General features: G+C 38.5%; 1 protein-coding gene across 1 annotated transcript in view; it reads right to left on the bottom strand.

Moving 5' to 3' along the window:
• Window positions 1–3,743: 3,743 nt before the first annotated feature.
• TMF1 (TATA element modulatory factor 1) overlaps window positions 3,744–23,751 on the bottom strand; it is a 38,901-nt gene continuing 18,893 nt past the window's right edge. Inside the window, exons 9-17 of the mRNA XM_002713303.6 lie at window positions 18,430–18,522; window positions 16,205–16,361; window positions 13,997–14,189; window positions 12,752–12,821; window positions 12,427–12,519; window positions 11,101–11,202; window positions 10,661–10,813; window positions 9,430–9,555; window positions 3,744–7,264 (exon numbers count right to left, since the gene is read on the bottom strand). Of these exons, the coding sequence (XP_002713349.1) occupies window positions 7,121–7,264; window positions 9,430–9,555; window positions 10,661–10,813; window positions 11,101–11,202; window positions 12,427–12,519; window positions 12,752–12,821; window positions 13,997–14,189; window positions 16,205–16,361; window positions 18,430–18,522 (1,131 nt within the window). The 3' untranslated portion in view covers window positions 3,744–7,120. The remainder of the gene's footprint in view (window positions 7,265–9,429; window positions 9,556–10,660; window positions 10,814–11,100; window positions 11,203–12,426; window positions 12,520–12,751; window positions 12,822–13,996; window positions 14,190–16,204; window positions 16,362–18,429; window positions 18,523–23,751) is intronic.

The raw sequence follows: 23,751 nt of genomic DNA, 5'->3' as shown, positions 1-23,751 counted from the left end.
TGGCCATTGCAGCCATTTGGGGAGTGAACCAGCGGAGAGAAGACCTCTCTCTCTTTGCCTTTCTGTAACTCTGCCTTTCAAATAAATAAATAATCTTTTAAAAAAACCATAATAAATGTAGTCACTTTATAAAAAAAAATTAAGAAATCTTTATACACTATAAGCTGTAATACTGAATAGAAAATAAATGTGTAATATGCTGTCATTTAGTGAAGAAAGGGAAGTATACACACATATTTATATTTATTATTAACAAGTAGAGGAATAACACTTAAAATACTTACCTTTAGCAAAAAGAGAGAATATGGATTTAGGGGACAAAGACAGAAGACTTCTCTGAATATACCTTACGTGGACATGACCTTGAAAGCATGTAGGTGTTTTACATTTTAAAGCAAAATTAAAGTTGTAAAAAGCAACCCTTGAAAATAAAAGGTAAAATGATCACACTTAAAAAAATAATAATAAAAAATATAAGGTAAAATGAAACTGACTCAATCCAAATGCTATCCAGTTATGGCGTATCATGGGAAATTATCCCAAACAACATTGACACATAATTTGTACCCTCAGGACTAAAAGAATTACCAAAAAAATCATCAGCTGTTTTCAGTAAGTTGTTGGTGGCTATGTCAGAATTTCAACTGGAGTTCCAAATATGCATAAACATTTTTTTCTACAAAAATAGCTTTCTCCTACATACGTAATTGCCAGTGGTAAGAAACACCCCTTGCACCTAGAATGTAATCTCCACACATCATTCCCCATTAAATGAACCATTAACTCCATAGAAAAATGGATTGCTTATGCAACAGGAAATGTATAAAATAAGCCTAAAATATCTGGCACCAGGAAGCAAGGAAGTACTCAATGACTATTCCTAGTATCAAAAGGATTCGAAGAACCAGTTTGAGAAGGCTTCCTCTGGCCAAAGATAGAATAATGTAAGACATCAGTAGAGGTCACTGAAAAGCACAAATTATTTATTTTTTTTTTAAGATTTTATTTATTTATTTGAAAGTCAGAGCTACACAGAGAAGAGGCAGAAAGACAGAGAGGTCCTCCATCTGCTGGTTCACTCCCCAATTGGCCACAATGGCCGGAGCTGCGAGTCAGGAGCCAGGAGCTTCTTCCAGGTCTCCCACATGGGTGCAGGGGCCCAAGGACACTGGCCATCTTCTACTGCTCTCCCAGGCCACAACAGAGAGCTGGATCAGGAGTGAAGCCGGGTCTCGAACCGGTGCCCATATGGGATGACGGCGCTTCAGGCCAGGGTGTTAACCCACTGCGCCACAGCACCGGCCCCCAAGCACAAATATATTTAAATAATTATATTTGAAAAGACAAAATCAACTAAACACCCAAGCCAAAAACTTAGCGTTCATCTCTGATGATGTGAGAAACCAACTCTCATCCTGAAGATGGTAAACAATGAAAGGGATTAAGCAATATTTATTCTGTCTCTCTTATGTGAATTATAATACAAGCAACCAAGTAGCTGAAAGGACAGTTTCTTCTTATAGAAATACACCAGCTACTAAATGAAAGGGAATGACAAAGTTAGAATATCACCCCACAACTTACATGAATTAATAAGATTTTGAAAATGAATCTCAATGACTACTGTATCACAAAAGGAGAGACCATCCACTTCCAATCAGCTCCCTGTTAATGGTCTGGGAAAACAGAAGATGGTGCCAAGTTCTTGGGCCTCTGCACCCAAGTGGGAGACCTGGAAGAAGCTCCTAGCTTTGACCTGGCCTAGCCCTGGCCTTTGCAGCCATTTGGGGAGTGAACCAGCAGATGGAAAATCTGTCTGTAACTCTGCCTTTCAAATAAATAAACCTGGCCTAGCCCTGGCCTTTGCAGCCATTTGGGGAGTGAACCAGCAGATGGAAAATCTGTCTGTAACTCTGCCTTTCAAATAAATAAACCTTTAAAAAAAAAAAAAAAAGAGGAAGGGTGGTGATTGCGACAATTTTTAAAGGATGATTTAAAGATAAATGTGCAGGTGTACAATTCCTTTTCCAAAATCCTTGTAACCATAAGTGTTCCTAAGATTTTTTAAAACTTTAGTTTTTACAGATTCATATAGTTTGTAGATACAATTCTAGGAATATTCCCTTTCTCACTTTCCTCCCCCCTTTTTTAGTTTTTAATATTTTAAATTTACATTACAGTAAAAAGGCTTAGTGCTTCACCACCTGAGATATTTTTTTGTTTGCTAATTTCAAACAGAATACAGATGTAGACCATTTATTATCCAATATCCATACTGAGCCTTGGGTCAGCACCCCTTAATCTCCCACAGTATTTCTGCAGCAAAATGTATGAGAATTTTCACTGAGTGAAACAAAGTCTATACTAGCCCCATATCAATGCAGGGCAGGCTTTATCACCAAAGTAGATCTGATAGCAAATGTTTTTTTAAAAGGGTTCTCACAGCATTCTAGATGTTAAACAGTACATAAGGGATTATTATCCTATGTAAATGAATTCCTTACATGTAGTGCTTACAAGACTGTTTCTTACTATCAACGTGACCACAGATTTTTCAATGTGTATTTTTTACAATAATAACTGTAATTCTAAGAGAACAAATGTGTACAGAATCTAAAAGTGAGAGGAACACCTGTCTACCACAGGCTCTCCCATTATGACCCATGAAAGCAAGAACATTTAATATTAAGCAAACAGAAAACCTAATGCTTGCTTAGTATTGTTGGGGCTCTAAATATTAAATCTAGCTTACTTTGGAGCAAAGCAGTATAAGGAATTTTACACACACACACAATCTTTTTTTTTTTTAAGTTTTTTTTTTGAAAGGCAGACTGACAGATAAGAGACCTTCCATATGTTGTTTCACTCCCCCAAAGGCCAAAACAGCCAAAATAACCAGGGCTGGGCCAGGTAAAAGCCAGGAGCCTGGAACTCCATCTGGGTCCCTCGCATGGATGTCAGGGACCCAAACACTCGGGCTGTCTTCCACTGCTTTCCTAGCATCATCATCAGGGATGCTGGATCAAAGGTGGAGAGGCAGGAACGTGAACCCATGCTCACATACGGCATTGCCAGTGTCACAGGTGGTAGCTGAACCTACTGAGCCAAATGCCGGCCTCCAAAATAGGGGATTTTGGACAGCTCTAAGAGTGAAATCCCTATATCACAACTGTGGATTACTATAGCATTTTGAGGTTCTTTTGTTGTTTATTTTCAGAAAAAATATTTAAGTATTAAGAAAGATAGTTAATTTCCAACTTCTTTTGTAAAAGGACCTTGATTGGCTGAAAAGTAAAATATATATTACATGTAAAAGCCACAGCTTAAAGGATTTTAAAGAACCAGAACAAAGTTAACAGCTTAATAATACAAGCAACAGGAACTCAGGAATAGAGGATCACTTTCTTACTATTTGAATACAGAAATGTTAGAAGACCTAGAAGGATGTCTTGATACTGTTTAAGAACAAAAATGGACACAAATGATACCTAGGGTAATCACCAGTTAGTTAAAATAAGTAAATGCTTAAAATTATGTTTTCCACACATTATCTTCATTAGGAAAACTATACTTAATTTACTAACAATACTCTTATTTGTACGATTCATAACAAAATTTGAGCTTATCTTTATTCTCTTAAAATATGAGTTCCAAAGTTATACAAGCCATATTATCTTCATAAACAACACTATCTTCATTCATTGCTACTGGCCATTCCAAACAGTTAAAAATGAAATACATTATTACTATTTTAAAATCTTTATTCAAATCAGATCCATGTTTCTTATTTATATTATTTTTCACTTAGAATTAAAATAATGTAATATCAATCTGTAGCTTGATCACTTTTAGCCCTTTACAAAATGTTATTAAAGTCTTTTTAGTTTAAAACTGACCTAGAATAGGGAAAATCAGATTAACATTTTCCTTGACTGAAATGAAAAATTATGAAACACTAGAACATACATGTATACATACTAAACAGCAGTACACTAAATACAATATCTCCATCATTTTCTCTTATTTCTTGTGGCTATTCTATAATGCCCTTAATATATGTTCAAATAAAATTTCAGTAAATCAAAATGCCAATTGAGAGGTCATGAGAAAAAAAAAATTCCCTGAACATTCTTTCCATTTACTTGACTGTAAAAACTCATGTTTCCCTAGGTCATGTTTAGAATATCTTAAATCACAATGTAGAAATATTTGGTACATTCTACATGCTAAACCTTATACAACTGGAGGTTCTCAAAAAAAGGCAAAGGAAAGGTAAGAAATGGTGGTTTCAATTTACCTCCTAGGAGTTAGAGGCATCCTGTATTCCATACCTGTCTTTTTATGAGTTTCACCAAACAACAAAGTTTCACCAAACACCTCTTTCATTCTACTTTTTATCATTAGTATTATCTTTTCACTTTCTTTAAGAATGGGAATATTTAATTGCAAGCTATTTTCTTACCCATTAGACTATGAATATACTTTATGGATAAAGAAGTTTAAATGACAAACAGCAAAATACAGCAACCAATATTCAATAGATAGCATGCCATTTACTGGAGGTTTTCAAGAAACTCATTCAGTATACCTTCTCAACTTAAAAATGAATTGACAGCCAGTACTGTGGCATAGCGGGTAAAGCTGCCATCTGCAGTGCCAGCATCCCATATGGGCGCCAGTTTGAGACTGGGCTGCTCCACGTCCAATCCTGCTCTCTGCTATGCCCTGGGAAAGCAGTAGAAAATGGCCCAAATCCTTGGGCCCCTGCACCCATGTAAGAGACCCAGAGAAAGCTCCTGGCTCCTGTTTTTGGATTGGCGCAGCTCTGGCCGTTGTGGCCATCTGGGGAGTGAACCAGCAGATGGAAGACCCTTCCCCCCACTCTGTCTGCCTCTGCCTCTCTGTAACTCTGCCTTTCAAATAAATAAATCTTTAAAAAAAATTGAGAGATTTAAGAGTATAATAAATCAACACAAGATCAGTATGAATATCAGCTCTTAGTTTATGGATACAAGAGTAGTATGTGGTAGGGGCCAGCATTTTGGCATGGTGGATAAAGCTGATGCCTGCAATGCAGGCATTCCATATAGGCTCCAGTTCAAGTCCCAGCTGCTCCACTTCCAATCCAGTTCCCTGATAATGTGCCTGGGAAAGCAGTGGAAGATGGCCTAAGTGCTTGGGCCCCTGCACCCACATGGGAGTCCTGGAAGAAGCTCCTGGCTTTAGTCTGGCCTAGCCTCAGTTGCTGTGGCCATTTGGAGAATAAACCAGTGCATGAAAGATCTCTGCTTCTCATTCTCTCTCTCTGTAACTCTTTCAAATAAATAAATCTTTATGTGTGTGTGTGTGTGTGTGTATATATATATATATATGGTAATACACAACCAGAGACTTAATAGCTGTTTGTCACTTTTAAATAAGTTGAAAACACTTTAAACTTTTACATGAATTGATCAATCAAGATTAATAAGAATTAAAGAATGTTTAATATCATGAAATTGAAAGGTACAATAAAGTTGTATTTCAGTCTTTTTTCTGCAACTGAAGGTTTTAGGTCCTTTTACTTTTTAATTAATGGATATTTTTAAAGGAGCATTTCATAATTCCTAAACTCCTACTTTGAAAGGCTTGGCAGAATTTTGCAACTTTAGTTTCCTATATTTTCTATATTCTGTACATTTCTTATTGCTATCAGTCTTGTCATTCTTCTCTAGAAGATTAAAAAGAAGACAAGCTGACAAAAAGCTATTAAACTGCCTTTCACCACTAAAATACAGAAAATTAATTTTATGAATTTGGCTCACATTGAAAGAATATTTATTAATGCTACAAATCAGAGCTCCAATGACAGAAAGACTGTCTGGAATATAAAAAGAACAAAAATGAGGTCACTTGAATTGCCCTGAAAATCTCTCCAAATTCTTTAAGATGGCTTACTTATAGTTATCCTCTAAAGCACTACTATTTAAAAATTAAATGACAGTTTTATTTGCAAACAAAGGCAGTTAAATGTCATTCAGTAATAAAATGTATCAAAATACTTCACAGGTCTAAAACACAGCCTGGTTAACTTATGAACAAAATAACATTTGGAAGAAGGCATAGCTATTTTCTAAAGCTATTCCACATTATTTTTGTGTTTAAAGCTTCAAGGAAAAAAATTAAAGATGAAGTACACAGAATTGTAAAATATCAAATTTAAACAAATTCCTACAATCTTTCTATTTTGTTATAGATATTCTGTAATATCAAACATTCATTTTTAACGTGCTCAAAGATTTACAAATGCAAACAAGTAATTTTCAAAGAGTAAACCATGTTAATAATGTTATTATTTTTGACTCATTGTATAGGGTAGTAAAACAACACCTCTTCAAAATCATTTAAGTGTTACTAATGCCATCATAAACACAGTGTAAGTAAATTTTTTCTACCATCTACTTACACCTTGATAACTTAGTAGAGCTTTCTCCAGACAAGTATCTAAAAGTAGTAAAATCTACAGAATTAGTTTTGGAAGCTAGGTGAAATAAAATTTTACACCAAACTCTTTTTAATTATTCTTTAAATTTCAATGTCAGTGTAACTTCTACTTTAAAGGAAAATAATTAGTATAAAATTTAATAACCACAGGTTTAATAACTTCTCTACTTGAACACTTAACATATGTTTTCATAAGTAGCAATCATGTTGAAGATTTGTATGGAAGATTTAAAAGTTTCAGTATGTTAATACTATTCTTTAAATGTTATCAATATATACAAACACAAATTATAGTTACAATTAGTTATTTATCTATAATACATACATGAACACCACTCTGCTTCCCCAGCCATACTGATATGAGGATAAAGTAATAAATCTCTGTGCTATTTAAGGCAAAAAGAAAAAATCAGATGCTTTAAAAAATAAATCTTTAAAGGATAGTTTCAAAAATAAAGTTCAAATATTGCACAAAATAATTTAACTGCAAATATTACTACATACTGCAAAAATTCTTTTAAACTTCTGTATTCTACAGTAAATTCCATTTTCTAATTCTATAAAAGAATTTATTGGAAGTCTGCATTTAGATATTAAATGTTTACATTCAGTTTGATAAGAATGGAATTTTTAGAAGTTAACTGAGCCTTTGTCTTAAAAGTTCATCAATTTGAGTCTTATACATATTTTTTACATCTTCAAGATCTAATCGAAGTTCTTCTGCCTCTTCTGCTTTTTCTCCATACATTTGTAGGATAGTGTTGTATCTTTGATCCAAATCCTGAAAAACACATTTGTTTACAATGCTTAAAATAACTATATAAAAAATCTACAATTTGAATAAAAAGTATATATATAAAAGGCTTTTAAAAATTTAACTCTGGGGCCAGTGCTGTGGAGGTGTAGTGGGTAAAGCCACTGTCTGCAGTGCTGGCATCCCATATGAGTGCCAGTTCATGGCCTGGCTGCTCTACTTCTAATCCAGCTCTCTGCTATGCCCTGGGAAAGCAGTAGAAAATGGCCCAAGTCCTTGGGCCCCTGCCCCTTCGTGGGAAGACCCTGAGGAAGCTCCTGGCTCCTGGTTTTGGATCAGCATAGTCCCAGCCATTGGGGCCAGTTGGAGGAGTGAACCAGTGGATGGAAGACCTCTCTCTCTCTGCCTTTCCTTTTGTCTCTGTGTAACTGACTTTCAAATAAATAAATAAATCTTTAAAAAAAAATTACACTCACACTGCAGATTATGGGCCACAACTATTATTTGTAAACAGTTTGGATGTGGTTTGTCCTGCAAGGGTTCATGTGCTGGAGACCTGGTTCCCAGTGTGATAGCATTAAGAGGTGGTGGAACCTTTAAGAGGTGGGGCTGAGTGGGAGGGAGGACAAATAGGTCACTGGAGGGCATCCCTTCCAAAGGGATTAATGTTCAGTGAGTAGATTAAATGAGTTCCAGCAAGAATAGGTTGTTAGGAGCTGATGTGGTGCTAGTGCTGTGGCAAGCAGCACAGCCTAAGATGACGGCTTCCCATATGGGTTCCAGTTCAAGTTCTGGCTGCTCTACTTCCAACCCAGCTCCCTGCTAATGCACCTGGGAAAGCAGACAGGATGGCCCAAGTACCTGGGACCCTGCCACCCAATTAGGAAACCCAAATGGAGCTGCAAGCTCCTGGCTTTGGCCTGACCCAGCCCCAATTTTGGGGGCCATTTGGGGAGTAAACCAGCAGATGGAAGACCTCTCTCTGTCTTGACTTCTCTAACTCTGCCTTTCAAAAAATCAAATCAATCCTTTAAAAAAAACACCAGAATAGGTTTTCATATAAAGTGTAAGCCCGTCGCCTGAATTCTTCTGGCTTCCTGTCTCACTCTGTGATCTCCTCTTGCATATACTTTCTCAATAATGCAACAGGCTACGTTGTGACACAGCCAAGGGGACTCTCAGCAGAAGCCAACCAGATGGGCCTTTTTATAAAGTACTCACCTCCACATGTTGTTATAGTAACAAAAAATGGACTAAACCACTATGGTAGAATAAACAGCAAATAAAGGGAATTAGGAAAAAAAAAAAAAAGACTGTCAATCTTAACTATCTCTCTCCTTAATTAAGTCTCTAATTTTCTCCCATAGACCCATGTGGTTTAGTCTCTCTTCCATCCCGTACTTAAATTTAAGCCCACTCAATAAGACTTCAGTCTGTTTCATTTTGGTTTCAGTATTCCTTGGCATTTAGCCCACAGGAAAAGTCAAAAGAAAATATACTCTCACTTATGGCTTAACTGTGTCTCCTAATATCCAATGCGGTAACTGTGATGAGATATATACAAACATATATAGAGAGAGAGTCAGTGAACAAAACACTACTAAGATCATGAAAGGGGCAATGTTATCAATGAGTCAAATACAATTTAGTGCTTGGGGCTGGTGTTGTGGCACAGTGGGTTAAGCTGCCGCCTGTGATATGGGCACCAGTCTCAGTCCTGGCTGCTCCACGTCCAGTTCAGCTCCCTGTTAATGCACCTCGAAAGCAGAACAAAACAGCCCAACTGCTTGGGCCCAAGCCAACTGCATGGGAGATGCAGATAAAACTCCTGGTTCCTGGCTTTGGCTTGGTCCAGCCTTAGCTGCTGTGGTCATTTGGAAGTCAATCAGTGGATGAACTATCTCTCTCACTCTGTAATTCTGTCTTTCAAATAACAGTTTTAAAAAATAAAATAAAATAAAATTTTGTTCTTTTCCTATACTGGGACAAACATGATTGTGAAAATATTTTGAATGTGTAATGACATAAGCAAGATAGAAGATTTATCTTTAAATTTCTTTTCTCAAATATTAACACTCTAATTTCTAAGACATCACTACAGCATGCATATGCATTTTACATAAATAAAAAATGAGATTTAATGTACTGGATTAAAATATCTTAAAACTCATCCTTAAGTTAAAAATACTTACTCTTAGCTGAGTTCGAAGTTTGGGTATCTCCTTCACTTTCTCTTCAAGTTCATCATTTTGATTTGTTAATTTAACTAGCTCTTCAGCCATTATTGATCGAGTTTTTTCTAGATTACCAATTTCCAGCTGAGAAATATCAGAAAACAGTCTAAATCAAAACATATTAATAATCCCACTAATATAAAAAGTATTTAGTGTGCTATTTTTGAATAAACAAATATGTCAACATAACATCCTGAGCTAGTTCCTTAAGCTAAAAAAAAGAAAAAGGTGGCAGAAAAAGTCCCAGTTTTCATTGATAGGGTTTATTGTGTAAGGAAAAGATAAAGAAGCAAAGAAAATCCAGTCATTCATTTAAAAACCACAGCCATATTAATCTACGGAAATGACATATTTCTTGCTTCAAGAACTCAGAATAAAAACATACTTTAATGTAGCCTCAGCTCTGTTAAGTCATATCATTCCTATCATTGCTACCAAATAAATAAGTACGACAGCATATTGGGCTACACGCAATTACCTTGATCTCTATTTTTTTTGCCAATTCAAGTTTTTCTTCAGTAGAGTTATAGTTCCACAGAACCAAAAGCACATTAATTGGAATAGAAGAAAATGTGACTCACTTCTGAGTTTGTGTGCTGTTTAACATCAAAAATAGGTAAAACATTTTTAACATTTCTCATGCACACAATTTTAAAATGCAAAAAAGGTAAGATGGGAAGATGCTCCCTCTTCACTGGTGTTTTTTCCCATGTGAAGGGTGTTACAATTCCTACTTCTCATCCCTTTACATATTCCTTGCTGAGAGTTGGAGCAACTTTTCTAGGTAATAAATCTGGGAAGACTAAACTGGGCAGTGAGCTCAGGAACTTCCCTTTATTCTAAGGGGACACAGCTGCCTAAAAGGAGCAGGCATTTTCTGCTCCCTGATGTACCAAAATCTCACTGGGTCAGATGGCAATATGTAAGCTGGCCTGCACCAGCCCAAGATTTCTTGACAGAGAAGGTAAGACTGCTTATCCTGGTAATCAATTAGCAGGCTCAGTGAGCTCTCATCCTCAGCTAATTTCTCCAACTATGCTGTATCATTAATACATGTGACACACTTTGGGCTTCACAAACTACCATTTCACCTTATTTCTCAATTTGTTCAGAATTCAAGTGGAAATGAAGGGTGCTACTTATTCAACCCCCAGATTTCATTTTCTATTATGCTATATTTTGCCAATACCTGTAAGTGAGTAATTTCTCCTTCTCTTAGCTTTAACTGAGACTGTAGATTTTCAATAATGCTTGATCCTGCTCCCATCCTTACAGCATCATAAAGATTACTTCCATTTGCTGATACAGACATTGGTCCAAACGAGTGATCATGAGACTCATCCTATTAATGAAAGAAAACGCAAAGAATTATTCAGTTATCGCAGATTATGCTCCATTATCAGTCCAACACAGCGGTTCTGTCTATTCTGGCTTTAAAATGTCTACGACTTTCTCAAAGACAGAAAAATCACATATTCTTCATCAATGCAATCAGTACTCCTTTGCAAACATTCAGATAAGCTGCCTTTATAACGGCACGGTCATGGTGATAGCCAAACTGCCATCTGCATATCCCCTATATCATTATTAATTTTAATAATTAAGCACATGTAAGAAATAAAACATCACCTGAGAAAGAAAAGATGTCTGTAGCCCTGCCATATCAACTCCACTTATAGAACTTGACCGTGACATGGTGGGAGTGCTAGACACAGAAAACGGCTTGCGTTCCTTAGGGAGTAAAGAAAAAAAAAAATTGTTCAGATTCAAGTACAAAAGAGAGAAAGCAAGAAAACTTTGTTAGTAATGAAAGCAAAGAATCATTCTTATTTTCCCATAAATTGGTAAAAATGTGATACCTGAACAGTCAGAAACCTTATAAAAGTTGTGATATGTAGTGATCAAAAGTATAGACAAACTCTGTCAAATCACCACAGGACTCATTCATATTATAACAACAAAACTGGTTGCTGTTTTTTAGTGGAATGAGAATGTTTTTATTCAAACAGATATACAAACTAACTGATTCATGTTATGTATCATCAATTAAACCTACATCTTTAAAACAAAATTACCAATAATTTTATACACCATAAAATTTCTGGCCTATCCTTTTTTTTTTTTTTTTTTTTCTATTTGACAGGTAGAGTTACAGACAGACAGAGAGACAGCAAAAAAGGTCTTCCCGCTGTTGGTTCACTCCCCAAATGGCCTCCAAGGCCAGAGCTACGCCGATCCAAAGCCAGGAGCCAGGTGCTTCTTCCCGGTCTCCCATGTGGGTGCAGGGCCCAAGCACTTGGGCCATCCTCCACTGCCCTCTGGGACCTCAGCAGAGAGCTAGAGCTAGACTAGAAGAGGAGCAACTGGGACTAGAACTGGCGCCCATATGGGATCCGCCGCAGGCGGAGGATCAACCTAATGCGCCTCGGCATCACTGTCTGTAATACCTGTCAAATAAATAAATAAAATCTTTTTAAAAATTTTAAAAATTTAAAATATAATAAAATCCCAAATAAATTCAAAAGGTAATTTGAATTTACATATTTTGAATGTATAATGCTAACTCCAACTACACTATAATTCTTTAAACATATAAAAACTCATTCCAGAAACATTACCTTCATTAACCAGAAATAAAGTGAACAAGCCAGTTTTACTCCTAAGGTGCCTAATGGGTCAAATGAGGTATATTAGTTCCAATGACAAACCAGAAAATTCACTTTAAAAAGGGCAAGTTCTACAATTCAAATAACTGTCTTTGGATAATGCTCAAATTACTTTGGATCCACCCTAAGCAAGACACTGATTATACAACTAGAATTCATCACTAGATTGATGTTAGTCTTAAAAAACAGATCTTACAAAGTACAGCTCAAATTACAACACAATCCATGATTAATCACAACAGTGACTAAATGGTTATAACAAAAACAAATGTTAACAAAAATCTAGTACCTTTTCTTTTATTACTTCTTGAGTGAAAATGGCTTTCTTCCTTTCTTGTTCAACTTTCATTTTTTCCATTTCTAACTGACTACTCAGTAGTGTCTAATGGAGAGAGATATAGTTAGTTAGTTACTGAATTACTAACTCATGCCATCCTAATAAGTCAATCTAAAGACTAAAAGCATGAAGGATATTCTATATGTTTTACTACAAAAATCAAGTTCCAAAAGCAATGGCACCACCCATTTCATCTCATTATCCTACTAGTTCACTTCCATCCCCAACCATTCTCCACCATGAGCTGTAAAAAGTAAGTGAACACCAAGTGAAATACCTTCTCTTTCCTTGTCTCTTCAAGTGTTCTTACATATTCGTCTTTTAGGTTTTCTAATTCAACCTGGTACCTATTAAACCACAGGGAATTAAACAATATAAAAAAGATAATAGTACAAACTATTAAAAACTTTATTACTGATTCGTTGTATGTTTAGTAGTCATTTTTATTACCACCTTGACATCAGTCAATTTTGAACTGTGTTTTCCAGATCACATGAGTTCCATTCAGAAAGAACTATTGAATATTTTATCTATTGATGCTCTGGGTTAAAATTTCATTTAAAATGAAACTTTATACAAGTAATTTTGAGCACCATCATTCTTTTTATTTTTTTTTATTTTATTTTTTTTTTTGACACGCAGAGTGGACAGTGAGAGAGAAAAAGAGACAGAGAGAAAGGTCTTCCTTTTTCCGTTGGTTCATCCCTCAGTGGCCGCTGCGGCCAGCGCACTGCACTGATCCAAAGCCTGGAGCCAGGTGCTTCTCCTGGTCTCCTATGCGGGTGCAGGGCCCAAGCTCTTGGGCCATCCTCCACCACACTCCCGGGCCACAGCAGAGAGCTGGACAGGAAGAGGTGCAACCAGGACAGAATCCGGCGCCCCGACCAGGACTAGAACCTGGTGTGCTGGCGCCGCAGGCAGAGGATTAGCTTATTGAGCTGCGGTGGTGGCTGAGCACCATCATTCTAAAGTGCAGATTTTGCAAAAGCTTTATTAGGAGGTTCTATGAAAATGCTGATACAAGTACAGACATTTTACTTTATAAACCATTCTGACTACTTTTTAAAAAATGTAAAACTTTCAAGGAAAAATTCAGAGGGTAAAAACATACTAATCACAGCCTTAATATAATTTCAACAGATGAACTTTTTATCTGTGGTTTCCAAAGAAGCCAGATTTATTTAGGAAGACTGGAACACTGCTAAAGCCCTGTAATATAAAAATACACCAAGGCGTAGTCTCCAAACTATTTTGTAATGTTTTAGACCCCTTTTAAAAACTACAACGGAACATATGAATACTTTCCCTGAAAAAACACAAGAACCTAAAACACATGTTATAAAATTTTAAGAATCTCTATGAGGCCCAATGAATTGCAGTACTAACTTTATATTTAATCAGTGAAAGTATTTACTTTTAGTTCTCAGTTCTGCAAAGCTAAAAGCCAACAGCATGTGTTTAAAAAGTGCTTTAAAATGCAATCAAACTCTCAAAAACATCACTAAAAAAAAAACATGCTCACCGGTTATTTTCATCCTCCAACTTTCTTAGTTTATTTTTCTCTGATTCTAGTTGAGCTTGAAATCTACTGTTTTCTTGTCTCAAGAGAGAGTTCTGGGACTCCATGGAAGACATCTGAGTTTTGTTGGCAAGGAGTTCTTCTGCAGCTGCTCGCTCTCTTTCAACTGCTGCTGCCAACAAGGTCTGGGATTCACCTGATTGTGGGATAGAAAGAAAACCGCACATAAATACACCTGAGAGACAAAGATACCAAGGTAATTCTTACTTCAAACTTTCAATGGTGATTAACTGATGGTGATTAACTGATTAACTTATTGCCTAAGACAGGACTGCCTACTTAAACAAAGAAACCAATATTAACTCATAGCTGCTTTAAAATTCTTTTCCCAAAGAATTTTAATTTGAAAGTAGAATCTTGCATTAATAAATGGTCCTAAGCAACTGGACATCCATAGGCAAAAAGTAAAATGAACCTCAACCAACAAGAGATCACAAATGAAAATCAAAAATCCAAAAGGATTCACAAAATTAAATGTAAGCATAATCTATAAAAGTTTTAAAAAAATAGAAGAAAATTCTCACGATCTAGACCTAGGCAAAGAATACTTAGATTTGACATCAAAAGCATGAAGCAGGGGCTAGTACTGTGGCACAGCAGGTTAAAGCCCAAGCCTGTGGCACCATCATCCCATATGGGCACCAATTCGAGTCCTGCCTGCTACATTTCCAATGCAGCTCCCTGCTAATGTACCTGGGAAAGCAGCAAAGGATGGTCCAAGTCCCTAGGTCCCTGCACCCATATAGGAGATCCAGAAGAAGCTCCTGGCTCCTGGCTCTGGATCGGCTCAGCTCTGCTGTGGCAGCCATGTGGGGAGTGAACCAGCAGATGGAAGATCTCTCTCTCTCTTTCTCTCTGCCTCTACCTCTCTCTGTAACTCTTTCAAATAAGTAAAATAAGTAAAAAAATCTTAAAAAAATGTGAACTATAGGGGCAAAAACTGACAAAATGAATTCCTTCAACATTTTTATTCCATGTAAAAGAAACTGAACAAACAAGCAACATACTGGGAGAAAATTAACACAAACAGACCTAGGACTAGTCTCTAGAATATAGAAAGAATTCTCAAAATTCAACACTGAAAATACAAACAGTACAGACAGAAAATAAGCAAGAGCCACTATCGTGGTATACAGGGTACAACCACTGTCTGTGATGGCCAACATCCCATATGGGTGCCTGTCCGAGACCTTGGCTCCCTGCTAATGCACCTGGGAAAGCAGCAACAGGTAGTCTTAGTGCTTGGGCCCTTGTACCCACATGGAGACCCAGAAAAAAGCTCCAGGCTCCTGGTTGTGGACTGGGGAGTATACCAGAGGATGGAAGATCTCTCTGTGCTTCTCCCTCTCTCTCTGTAATTCTGCATTTCAAATAAATAAATAAATCTATTAAAAAAAAAAAAAAGAAAAGAAAAAGACTTGAGCAGACATTTCACTATAAAGGCTACACAAATGGAAAATAAGCACATGAAATGATGTTCAACATCAATACCCATTATGGAAGTACAAATTGAAATCATAATGAAATACAACTACACATCTGTCTGAATGACTAAAAGAAACAACTCGGGGCTGGCGTTGTGGTGCAGTGTAGGTTAAGCCACTACTTTCAAAGCTGGTATCCTGTATTGGAACACTGGTTCAAGTCCTGAGAGCTCCAAATTATAGGTAGTTTTAGGCACAAATGAATTTTTAATGAATTTGTTAGGTGTTGCGATATCTAGTATACATACATACACTACCCATTTGTGAGGAAGCAGAATGTGGAATCTTGAGATTCCATAGTATCACTGCTCTTCTAGAGTTTCATCTTGACACTCAGATTACCTCTGCTCCTGACTACAATCATGTCTGATAACTACCTTAAACACTGTTACAGGCGGTATTATAAAATGGGATCAGATTTAGCAAGAGACAAGGAAAAAAGACCCAGTTGAAACATGACACAGGAATACTTGAGATAGTATCTGACACATTATATAGGGAAAAAATGGCTTTAAAGGCATAATTAAAGTCTTACAAGTAAATAAAGAGGCAAAAATCCGGTAAGACATAAAATGTAACCATCAGATCAAATTTTAATTTCATACCACTGTTTTGATTTAGAAGCAAGAAGTGTTTTGGCATCAAGCATAAAAATTAAAGCTGTTACCAAGCCTATCAGAAAGATTCTTCTCTAACTTCTCCCACGATGATGTCTGGGACCCTAGAGTTGCTTGCAAATTTTCTATTTGTCGAAGCAATGGTCTCGTTGTTGATGAAACACTTTGACTCAGCTCTTGGTTTCGATTTTCTGCTTCTTGGAGTCTCTGAATCATGACATTCTTAAGTTATTACCACCGACAGCAATTAAAAACACTAAAAATACTAACAAACCCAGACTAATGAGAGATTTCTTAAACAGACTGTTTCTTCAAAAGAGAATTGATACTTAAAATTATTTTTCTATATCTAACTATTCAATTCTTCAGTTAGAACTGTTACATAATATCTAAATAAGTGTTTCCTTACAAAGCATTGCTAAGAGAGTCTTTGACTACCTGAAGATAGAGTTCACACAAACCTCTCTGGGCTGCCTCCTCATCCAACTACTTTTAATTATTTATAAAAGCAAAAGCATTGGGCCGGCGCCGCGGCTCAATAGGCTAATCCTCCGCCTGCGGTGCCGGCATACCGGGTTCTAGTCCTGGTCGGGGTTGTTAGGTGTTGCGATATCTAGTATACATACATACACTACACATTTGTGAGGAAGCCGGATTCTGTCCCGGTTGCCCCTCTTCCAGGCCAGCTCTCTGCTGTGGCCCGGGAGTGCAGTGGAGGATGGCCCAAGTCCTTGGGCCCTGCACCCCATGGGAGACCAGGATAAGTACCTGGCTCCTGCCATCGGATCAGCGCGCCGGCCGTGGCGGCCATTGGAGGGTGAACCAATGGCAAAGGAAGACCTTTCTCTCTCTCTCTCTCACTGTCCACTCTGCCTGTCAAAAAAGAAAAAACAACAACACAAAAGCATTGGGGCCAGTGCTGTGGCATAGCAGGTAAAGCCACTGCCTGCAGAACCAGCATTATATATGGGCGCCGGTTTGAGACCAGGCTGCCCCACTTCCAATCCAGCTCTCTGCTACAGCCTGGGAAAGCAGTAGAAGATGGTCCAAGTCGTTGGGCCACTGCACCCGCGTGGGAGACCCAGAAGAAGCTCCTGGCTCCTGGCTCCAGGCTCCAGATCGGCACAGCTCCAGCCACTGCGGCCAATTGTGGCGTGAACCAGCGGATAAACAACCTCTCTCTTTCTATCTGCCTCTCCTTCTATCTCTGTGTAACTCTTTCACATAAAGAAATAAAAAAAAAAGATCTAAATTGTATTTCTTCTTTTTCCTATACACATTCACTGACTGAAAATTACTAATAGTATAATAGTAGTAGCATACAAAGCAGGCACTGATTATCTATCCCATAGTAATCAAGGACCAATGATAATTTAAAAACAGGCATTAAAAACATAAACAAAATCAAGGAGTTTCCTGTGTGTGTGTGTGTGTGTGTGTGTGTGTTTTGCTGTTGTTTTTAAGATTTATTTATTCATTTGAAAGTTAGAAAGGGAGAGACAGAGATTTTTTCACCTACTGGTTCACTCCCCAGAGGGTCACAATGGCCAGGGCTGGACCAAGCTGAAGCCAGCAGCCACGTGCTTTATCCAGGTCTCCCATGTAGGAGGCAGAGGCCCAACTACTTGGGCCATCTGCTGCTTTTCCCAGGCCATGAGCAGGGGACAGGATTGGAAGGGAGCAGCCAGGACTGGAACTGGTACCCAGATAGAATGTCGACATCACAGGTGGTAGCTTTATCCACTAGACCACAATGCTGGCCCCTCCTCTGTATATTTTTAAGGTGCTCATTCTGATATCCACATAAGCCACAAACACATAGTAAATGGGGCACTGTGGTGCAGGCCATTAAGTTGCCACTTGAGGTACCTTCTCCCCATATGGGAGTGCTGGCCTAAGTTCTGGCACCGGCACTTCTGATTCAGCTTCCTGCTAATGCACAATGGGAGGCAGCAGATGATGGCTCAAGTGTTTGGGATCCTGCCACACACGTGGAAGAAACAGATGGAATTTCAGCCTCCTGGCTTTTGCCTCGCCCAGCCCTGGCTTTTTCAGGCATTTGGGGAGTGGGTCAGCAGATGGACAATCTCTTTCTGTCTCTCTCATGAAGAAGGCATACTCTCTCTCAAGTAGATGAAAATAAACTCAAAAAATAAATACAGCAAATGATTATTAGCATGTAGCAAACCTCACAGTTCCATGAATTCCAATGATTTATTTTTTATTTTTAGGAAAACATTCTTCTTGGATTTCTGTTTAGGAACTGTGATAATACCTGCTGAAGTTCACTGATCTCATGGCGTAAATAATCTTCTTTTCTGGCAGCAGCCTGTTCTGCACGTTGCAGTGCCAGCCTAAGGTCCCCCACCTGTAGGAGAAAACACAACATATTGTCACAATGTCAAAACATGATGTATAACTTCATCATTTTGTGCTGTGTTGACCTACTGTTCATAACAGGCAATTAGCCTTTACATATGATTATCACAAGTAACATTCATCAAGCAATTCCAAAACTTTATGTATATTCAATAACTACTTAAGAACTTAGAATTCACTCTGCTAAGCAAAGAAAAGCATATAAACCTGTACAAACATAGCCACAGTCTTAGGATACTGAGGAGAGACCAAGTATCCATAAATGTCTGTCACACAAAGCAGACCATGATAGCAGCAAGATTAACTAATAAACTACACACAGCACTCACACACAGCTAAACACACCATAAACTACCATAGCCTCTTTGGAAAACAATATGTAAACATGTTTTAAGAATCATTAAACTTCTTAAACCCTGGATAGGCGTTTGGCACAGTGGTTACGATGCTGCTTGGGATGTCTGCATCTCGTATCAGAATGCCTGGGTTCAGGTCCCAGCTTCATTCCTGATTCCAGCTTCCTGCTGAGAAGTACCTTGGGAGGCAGCAGGTGATCATTCAAATGGTTGGGTTCCTGCCACCCATGTGGGAGATGTGGTTGAGTTCCCAGTTCCTGGCTTTGGCCTGGTTCAGCCCTGGCTGTTATGGGCATACGAAGAGTGAACCAGTCCATAGATCTCTCTCTTCAAACAAATAAAATGAATTAGGAAACAAAATAAAACATCTTTTCATCTGATTACTCTGGCCCTGAGAATTTATTCTATGAAAGCAGATACTGGGGCCAGCGCTGTGGCGTAGTGGGTAAAGCCGCCACTTGCAGTGCCAGCGTCCCATTTGGGAACCAGTTCAAGTCCTAGCTGCTCTTTACTTCTGATCCAGCTCTCTGCTATGGCCTGAGAAAGCAGTGGAAGATGGCCCAAGTGCTTAGGCCCCTGCATCCGCATGGGAAACCCGGAAGAAGCTCCCAGCTCCTGGCTTCAGATTGGCTTAGCTCCAGCCATTGCGATCATCCAGGGAGTGAACCAGTGGAAAGAAAAATCTCTCCTTCTCTGCCTCTGCCTCTCTATAACTCTGCCTTTCAAATAAATAAATAAATCTTTAAAAAAAAAGAAAGCAGATATTAATTAAACAGCGACTAGCAAAAAGTCAAACAAAACTGAAGATATTCTAAAGATTTATCAGTGGTAATTTATATTTGCAAAAATTGACACAACATAAATTAAACATTATGATGGATGGCAACAGGCATTCATACAGCTCTTAAAACACTAATTGGAGCACATGTTGTGGCACAGCAGGTAAAAGTGTCACCTGCAACACTGGCATTCCATTTGGGGACTGGTTTGAGTTCCAGCTACTCCTTTTTTTTTTACAGGCAGAGTGGCCAGTGAGAGAGACAGAGAGAAAAGTCTTCCTTTTCCGTTGGTTCACCCCCCAATGGCCGCTGCAGCTGGCACACCTCGCTGATCCGAAGCCAGGAGCCAGGTACTTATCCTGGTCTCCCACATGGGTGCAGGGCCCAAGGACTTGGGCCATCCTCCACTGCACTCCAGGGCCACAGCAGAGAGCTGGACTGGAAGAGGAGCGACTGGGACAGAACCGGCGCCCTGACTGGGACTAGAACCCGGGGTGCCGGTGCCACAGGCATAGGATTAGCCTATTGAGCCATGGCACTGGCCATCCAGCTGCTCCACTTCTAATCTAACTTCCTGCTAATGTGCCTGGGAAAGCAGTAGAGAATGGCCTAAGTGCTTGGGCCCTGATATCCATGTTGGAGACCTAGAAGCAGCTGCTGGTTTTCTGCTTTGGTCTGGCCCAGCCCTGGCCATTGTGGCTATTTAGGGAGTAAACCAGTGGCTAAAAGATCTGTCTCTCCCTCTCTCTAACTGTGCCTTTCAAAAACAAAACAACAACAACAAAAGACACTGTTTAAGATACCTACAACCAGTATCAGAGTACTTTAGACAGGTTCCTGCTACTGGAAGGCAGCAAGGACTCAAGTAGTTGGGTCCTTGCACCCACAAAGGAGACCTGGATTGAGTTCCTAGCTCCTGATTTAGGTCTGGCCTAATCCAGCTACTACAGGCATTTAGGAAATGAACCAACACTTTTTCTCTCTCTCAAATACATACATAAATAATTTTTAAAATTATTATTGTATAGAACATTTTAAAAATTTATGGTTTAACCTAACTGGAAAAACTGTAAAAATAACATCTATGACATCAATTATAAAAAATGTGTACATGGTGATAAGCATAAGAAGGTAATATACAAAATTGGTAGTACTTGTAAAAGGTGATGTTTTGATGGATACACTATCTCCCTTTCCTTGATACTTCTTTATTATTGTTCTAATGTATTATTAATTCAGAATATCAATATTTTATTTCTCCCAATGACAGAGTAGAAGAAACACAAAGGATATACGGATTGTGGCATGGTTTACAGTAAACTATTGGAAGCAACTCAAGTATCCCTTAATAAGAAACAGTTAAAATACTTCACATAGTGAAGTATTATAAAAGTATAAAAAGATATCTTTCAAAAACTCTACATGGGGGCCAGCGCTGTGATACAGCAGGTTAACACCCTGGCCTGAAGCGCTGGCATCCCATATCGGCGCTGGTTCAAGTCCTAGCTGCTCCTCTTCCGATCCAGCTCTCTACCATGGCCTGGGAAGGCAGTAGAAGATGGCCCAAGTCCTTGGGCTCCTGCACCCACGTGGGAGACCCAGAAGAAGCTCCTGGCTCCTGGCTCCAGATCGGTACAGCTCCGGCTGTTGCAGCCATCTGGGGAGTGAACCAGTGGATGGAAGACCTCTCTGTCTCTACCTCTCTCTGTAACTTTGTCTTTCAAATAAATAAAATAAATCTTTAAAAAAAAAAACTCTATGTGGTCATCAAGATATCTTTAAAAATAAACAAATCAAGTTATAAAACAGCATAAATAGGGGCAGGTGTTGTGACAAAGTGGAACACCTATATCCCACAGCAGAGTGCCAGTTTGAATCCCAGCTACTCTGCTGCCAATCCAGTTCCCTGCTAATTTGCCTGGAAAGCAGCAGATGATGGCTCAAGTACATAAGTTCCTGCCACCCATGTGAGAGACTCAGCTGGAGTTTCTGGCTCCTGACCTCAGCCTGACTCAAACCCCAGCTTTTGTAGCCATTTGGGAAGTGAACCAGCAGATGAAAGCTCTGTTTCTCCCTCTGTCACTCTGCCTTTCAAACAAATAAAAACCTTAAAAAAAATGCATATATAAATAGTAAACTATCTTTTACGTAGGAAGGATGGGAAAGATACAAAAAAGTATGTGTATAAGTGAATACATAATAGGTAAAATATATATACATAAATGTACAGATGAATATATTTTCTTGCATTTATGAATAGAACCACTGAAAAGATAACCAAAAGCTGTTAAAATTACCTACAGAAAAACAAAAGGAATGGAAAAGTGTTAAGTTGTAAGCAAATGTTGTCTAAATATATTTTGTTATGAAGCTCTCATTTTGGAATCATGTAAATACTTTGCATACTCAAAACAAAATTAAATAAAAAGTGCATTGGAATCAATGAGAAAAGAGCAGTTTTTTCAATAAATGGTACTTGGAGAACTGCATACAGACATACAAAAGACCTAATTCTGTGGGGTCAGACCATAAAACTTAAAAGAAAACTAGTGAAAATCTACATGACTTTGGATCAAGCAATGGTTTCCTAAATACAATGCCAAAAGCACAAGACACGAAACAAAAAATAGATCTTCTAGATATGCTGGATTTCTCAAAATTAAGCATTTTTGTGTATTAAAGGACACTAACAGAACCAGGTACCACCTTGCATAAACTACATGGGATATAATAGAAAAATAGGTAACGACAAATTTTAACAAGGACATGGGAGACACTGATGCCCTCATCTAAAATGCTGGTGGTAATATAAAATGATGCAGCTCTACGGAAAAGTTCAGCAGGTCCTCAAAAAAGTAGAGTTAACATATAAATTTAAAAATATATGTTCACATAAAAATTTCTAATGAGTATTTACAGCAACATTACTCCTAATATTCAAAAGTATAAGCAACCAAAATTTCCACCAACGTGGTAAGACAAAATCTGGCAAATTTTATTTTTCCTCCATCTGAGGTCCACAGATGTTTTCAACGAGCTCAAGAGATAAATGAACTTTTTTGAAATTATAAGTAACATTTATGTACATCCAAGGGTACATCAAAATGCTCACAGAAAATAAAATTACAAGATGAGTTTATTTTGGTGCTAAAAATTTTGAGATCCATGTGTACAAGCTATCTTCAAAAAGTTCATGAAGGCCGGCGCCGCGGCTCACTAGGCTAATCCTCCGCCTAGCGGCGCCGGCACACCGGGTTCTAGTCCCGGTCGGGGTGCCGGATTCTGTCCCGGTTGCCCCTCTTCCAGGCCAGCCCTCTGCTGTGGCCAGGGAGTGCAGTGGAGGATGGCCCAGGTGCTTGGGCCCTGCACCCCATGGGAGACCAGGAAAAGCACCTGGCTCCTGGCTCCTGCCATCGGATCAGCGTGGTGCGCCGGCCGCAGCGCGCCAGCCGCGGCGGCCATTGGAGGGTGAACCAACGGCAAAAGGAAGACCTTTCTCTCTGTCTCTCTCTCTCTCACTGTCCACTCTGCCTGTCATAAAAAAAAAAAAAAAAAAAAAAAAAAGTTCATGAAAATGCACCTTATGAAGAAACTACACAAGGATTTTCAAAGTAAATTTTCAATTCCATTTTTCCATGAGCTTTTGACTTCTCTCTCCTATGTGTATTTCTCATCAAAGAGGACTCCTAGGGGCCAGCATTGTGGCACAGAAGATTAGGCTGCTGCCTACAATGCCAATGCCGGCATCCCATGTAGCATCAGTTTGAGTTCTGGCTGTTCCACTTTTGATCCAGCTCCCTGTTGATGCAACTGAGAAAGCAGTGGAAGATGGCCCAAGTCCTTGGGCGGGAAACCCAGATGAAGCTCCTGGCTCCTGGCTTCGGCCTGGCCCAGCCCAAGCTGTTGCAGCCATTTGGAGAGTGAACCAGCAGATGGAAGATCTCTCTCTCTCTCTCTCTCTCTCTCTCTCTCTCTCTCTAATTCTGCCTTTCAAATAATTAAAAATAAATCTATAAATAAAAAAAGGGAGCTCCTAGCTTTCGTAGTATTCTTAATGAGGTTTGAAACTCACAAAAAAAACGT

This window comes from Oryctolagus cuniculus, chromosome 10, assembly GCF_051225735.1.
Source record: "Oryctolagus cuniculus isolate XC-2025 breed Fujian yellow rabbit chromosome 10, ASM5122573v1, whole genome shotgun sequence".
In the NCBI taxonomy this organism is placed as follows: domain Eukaryota; kingdom Metazoa; phylum Chordata; class Mammalia; order Lagomorpha; family Leporidae; genus Oryctolagus; species Oryctolagus cuniculus.
This window is presented reverse-complemented; position numbering and strand designations above follow the sequence as displayed.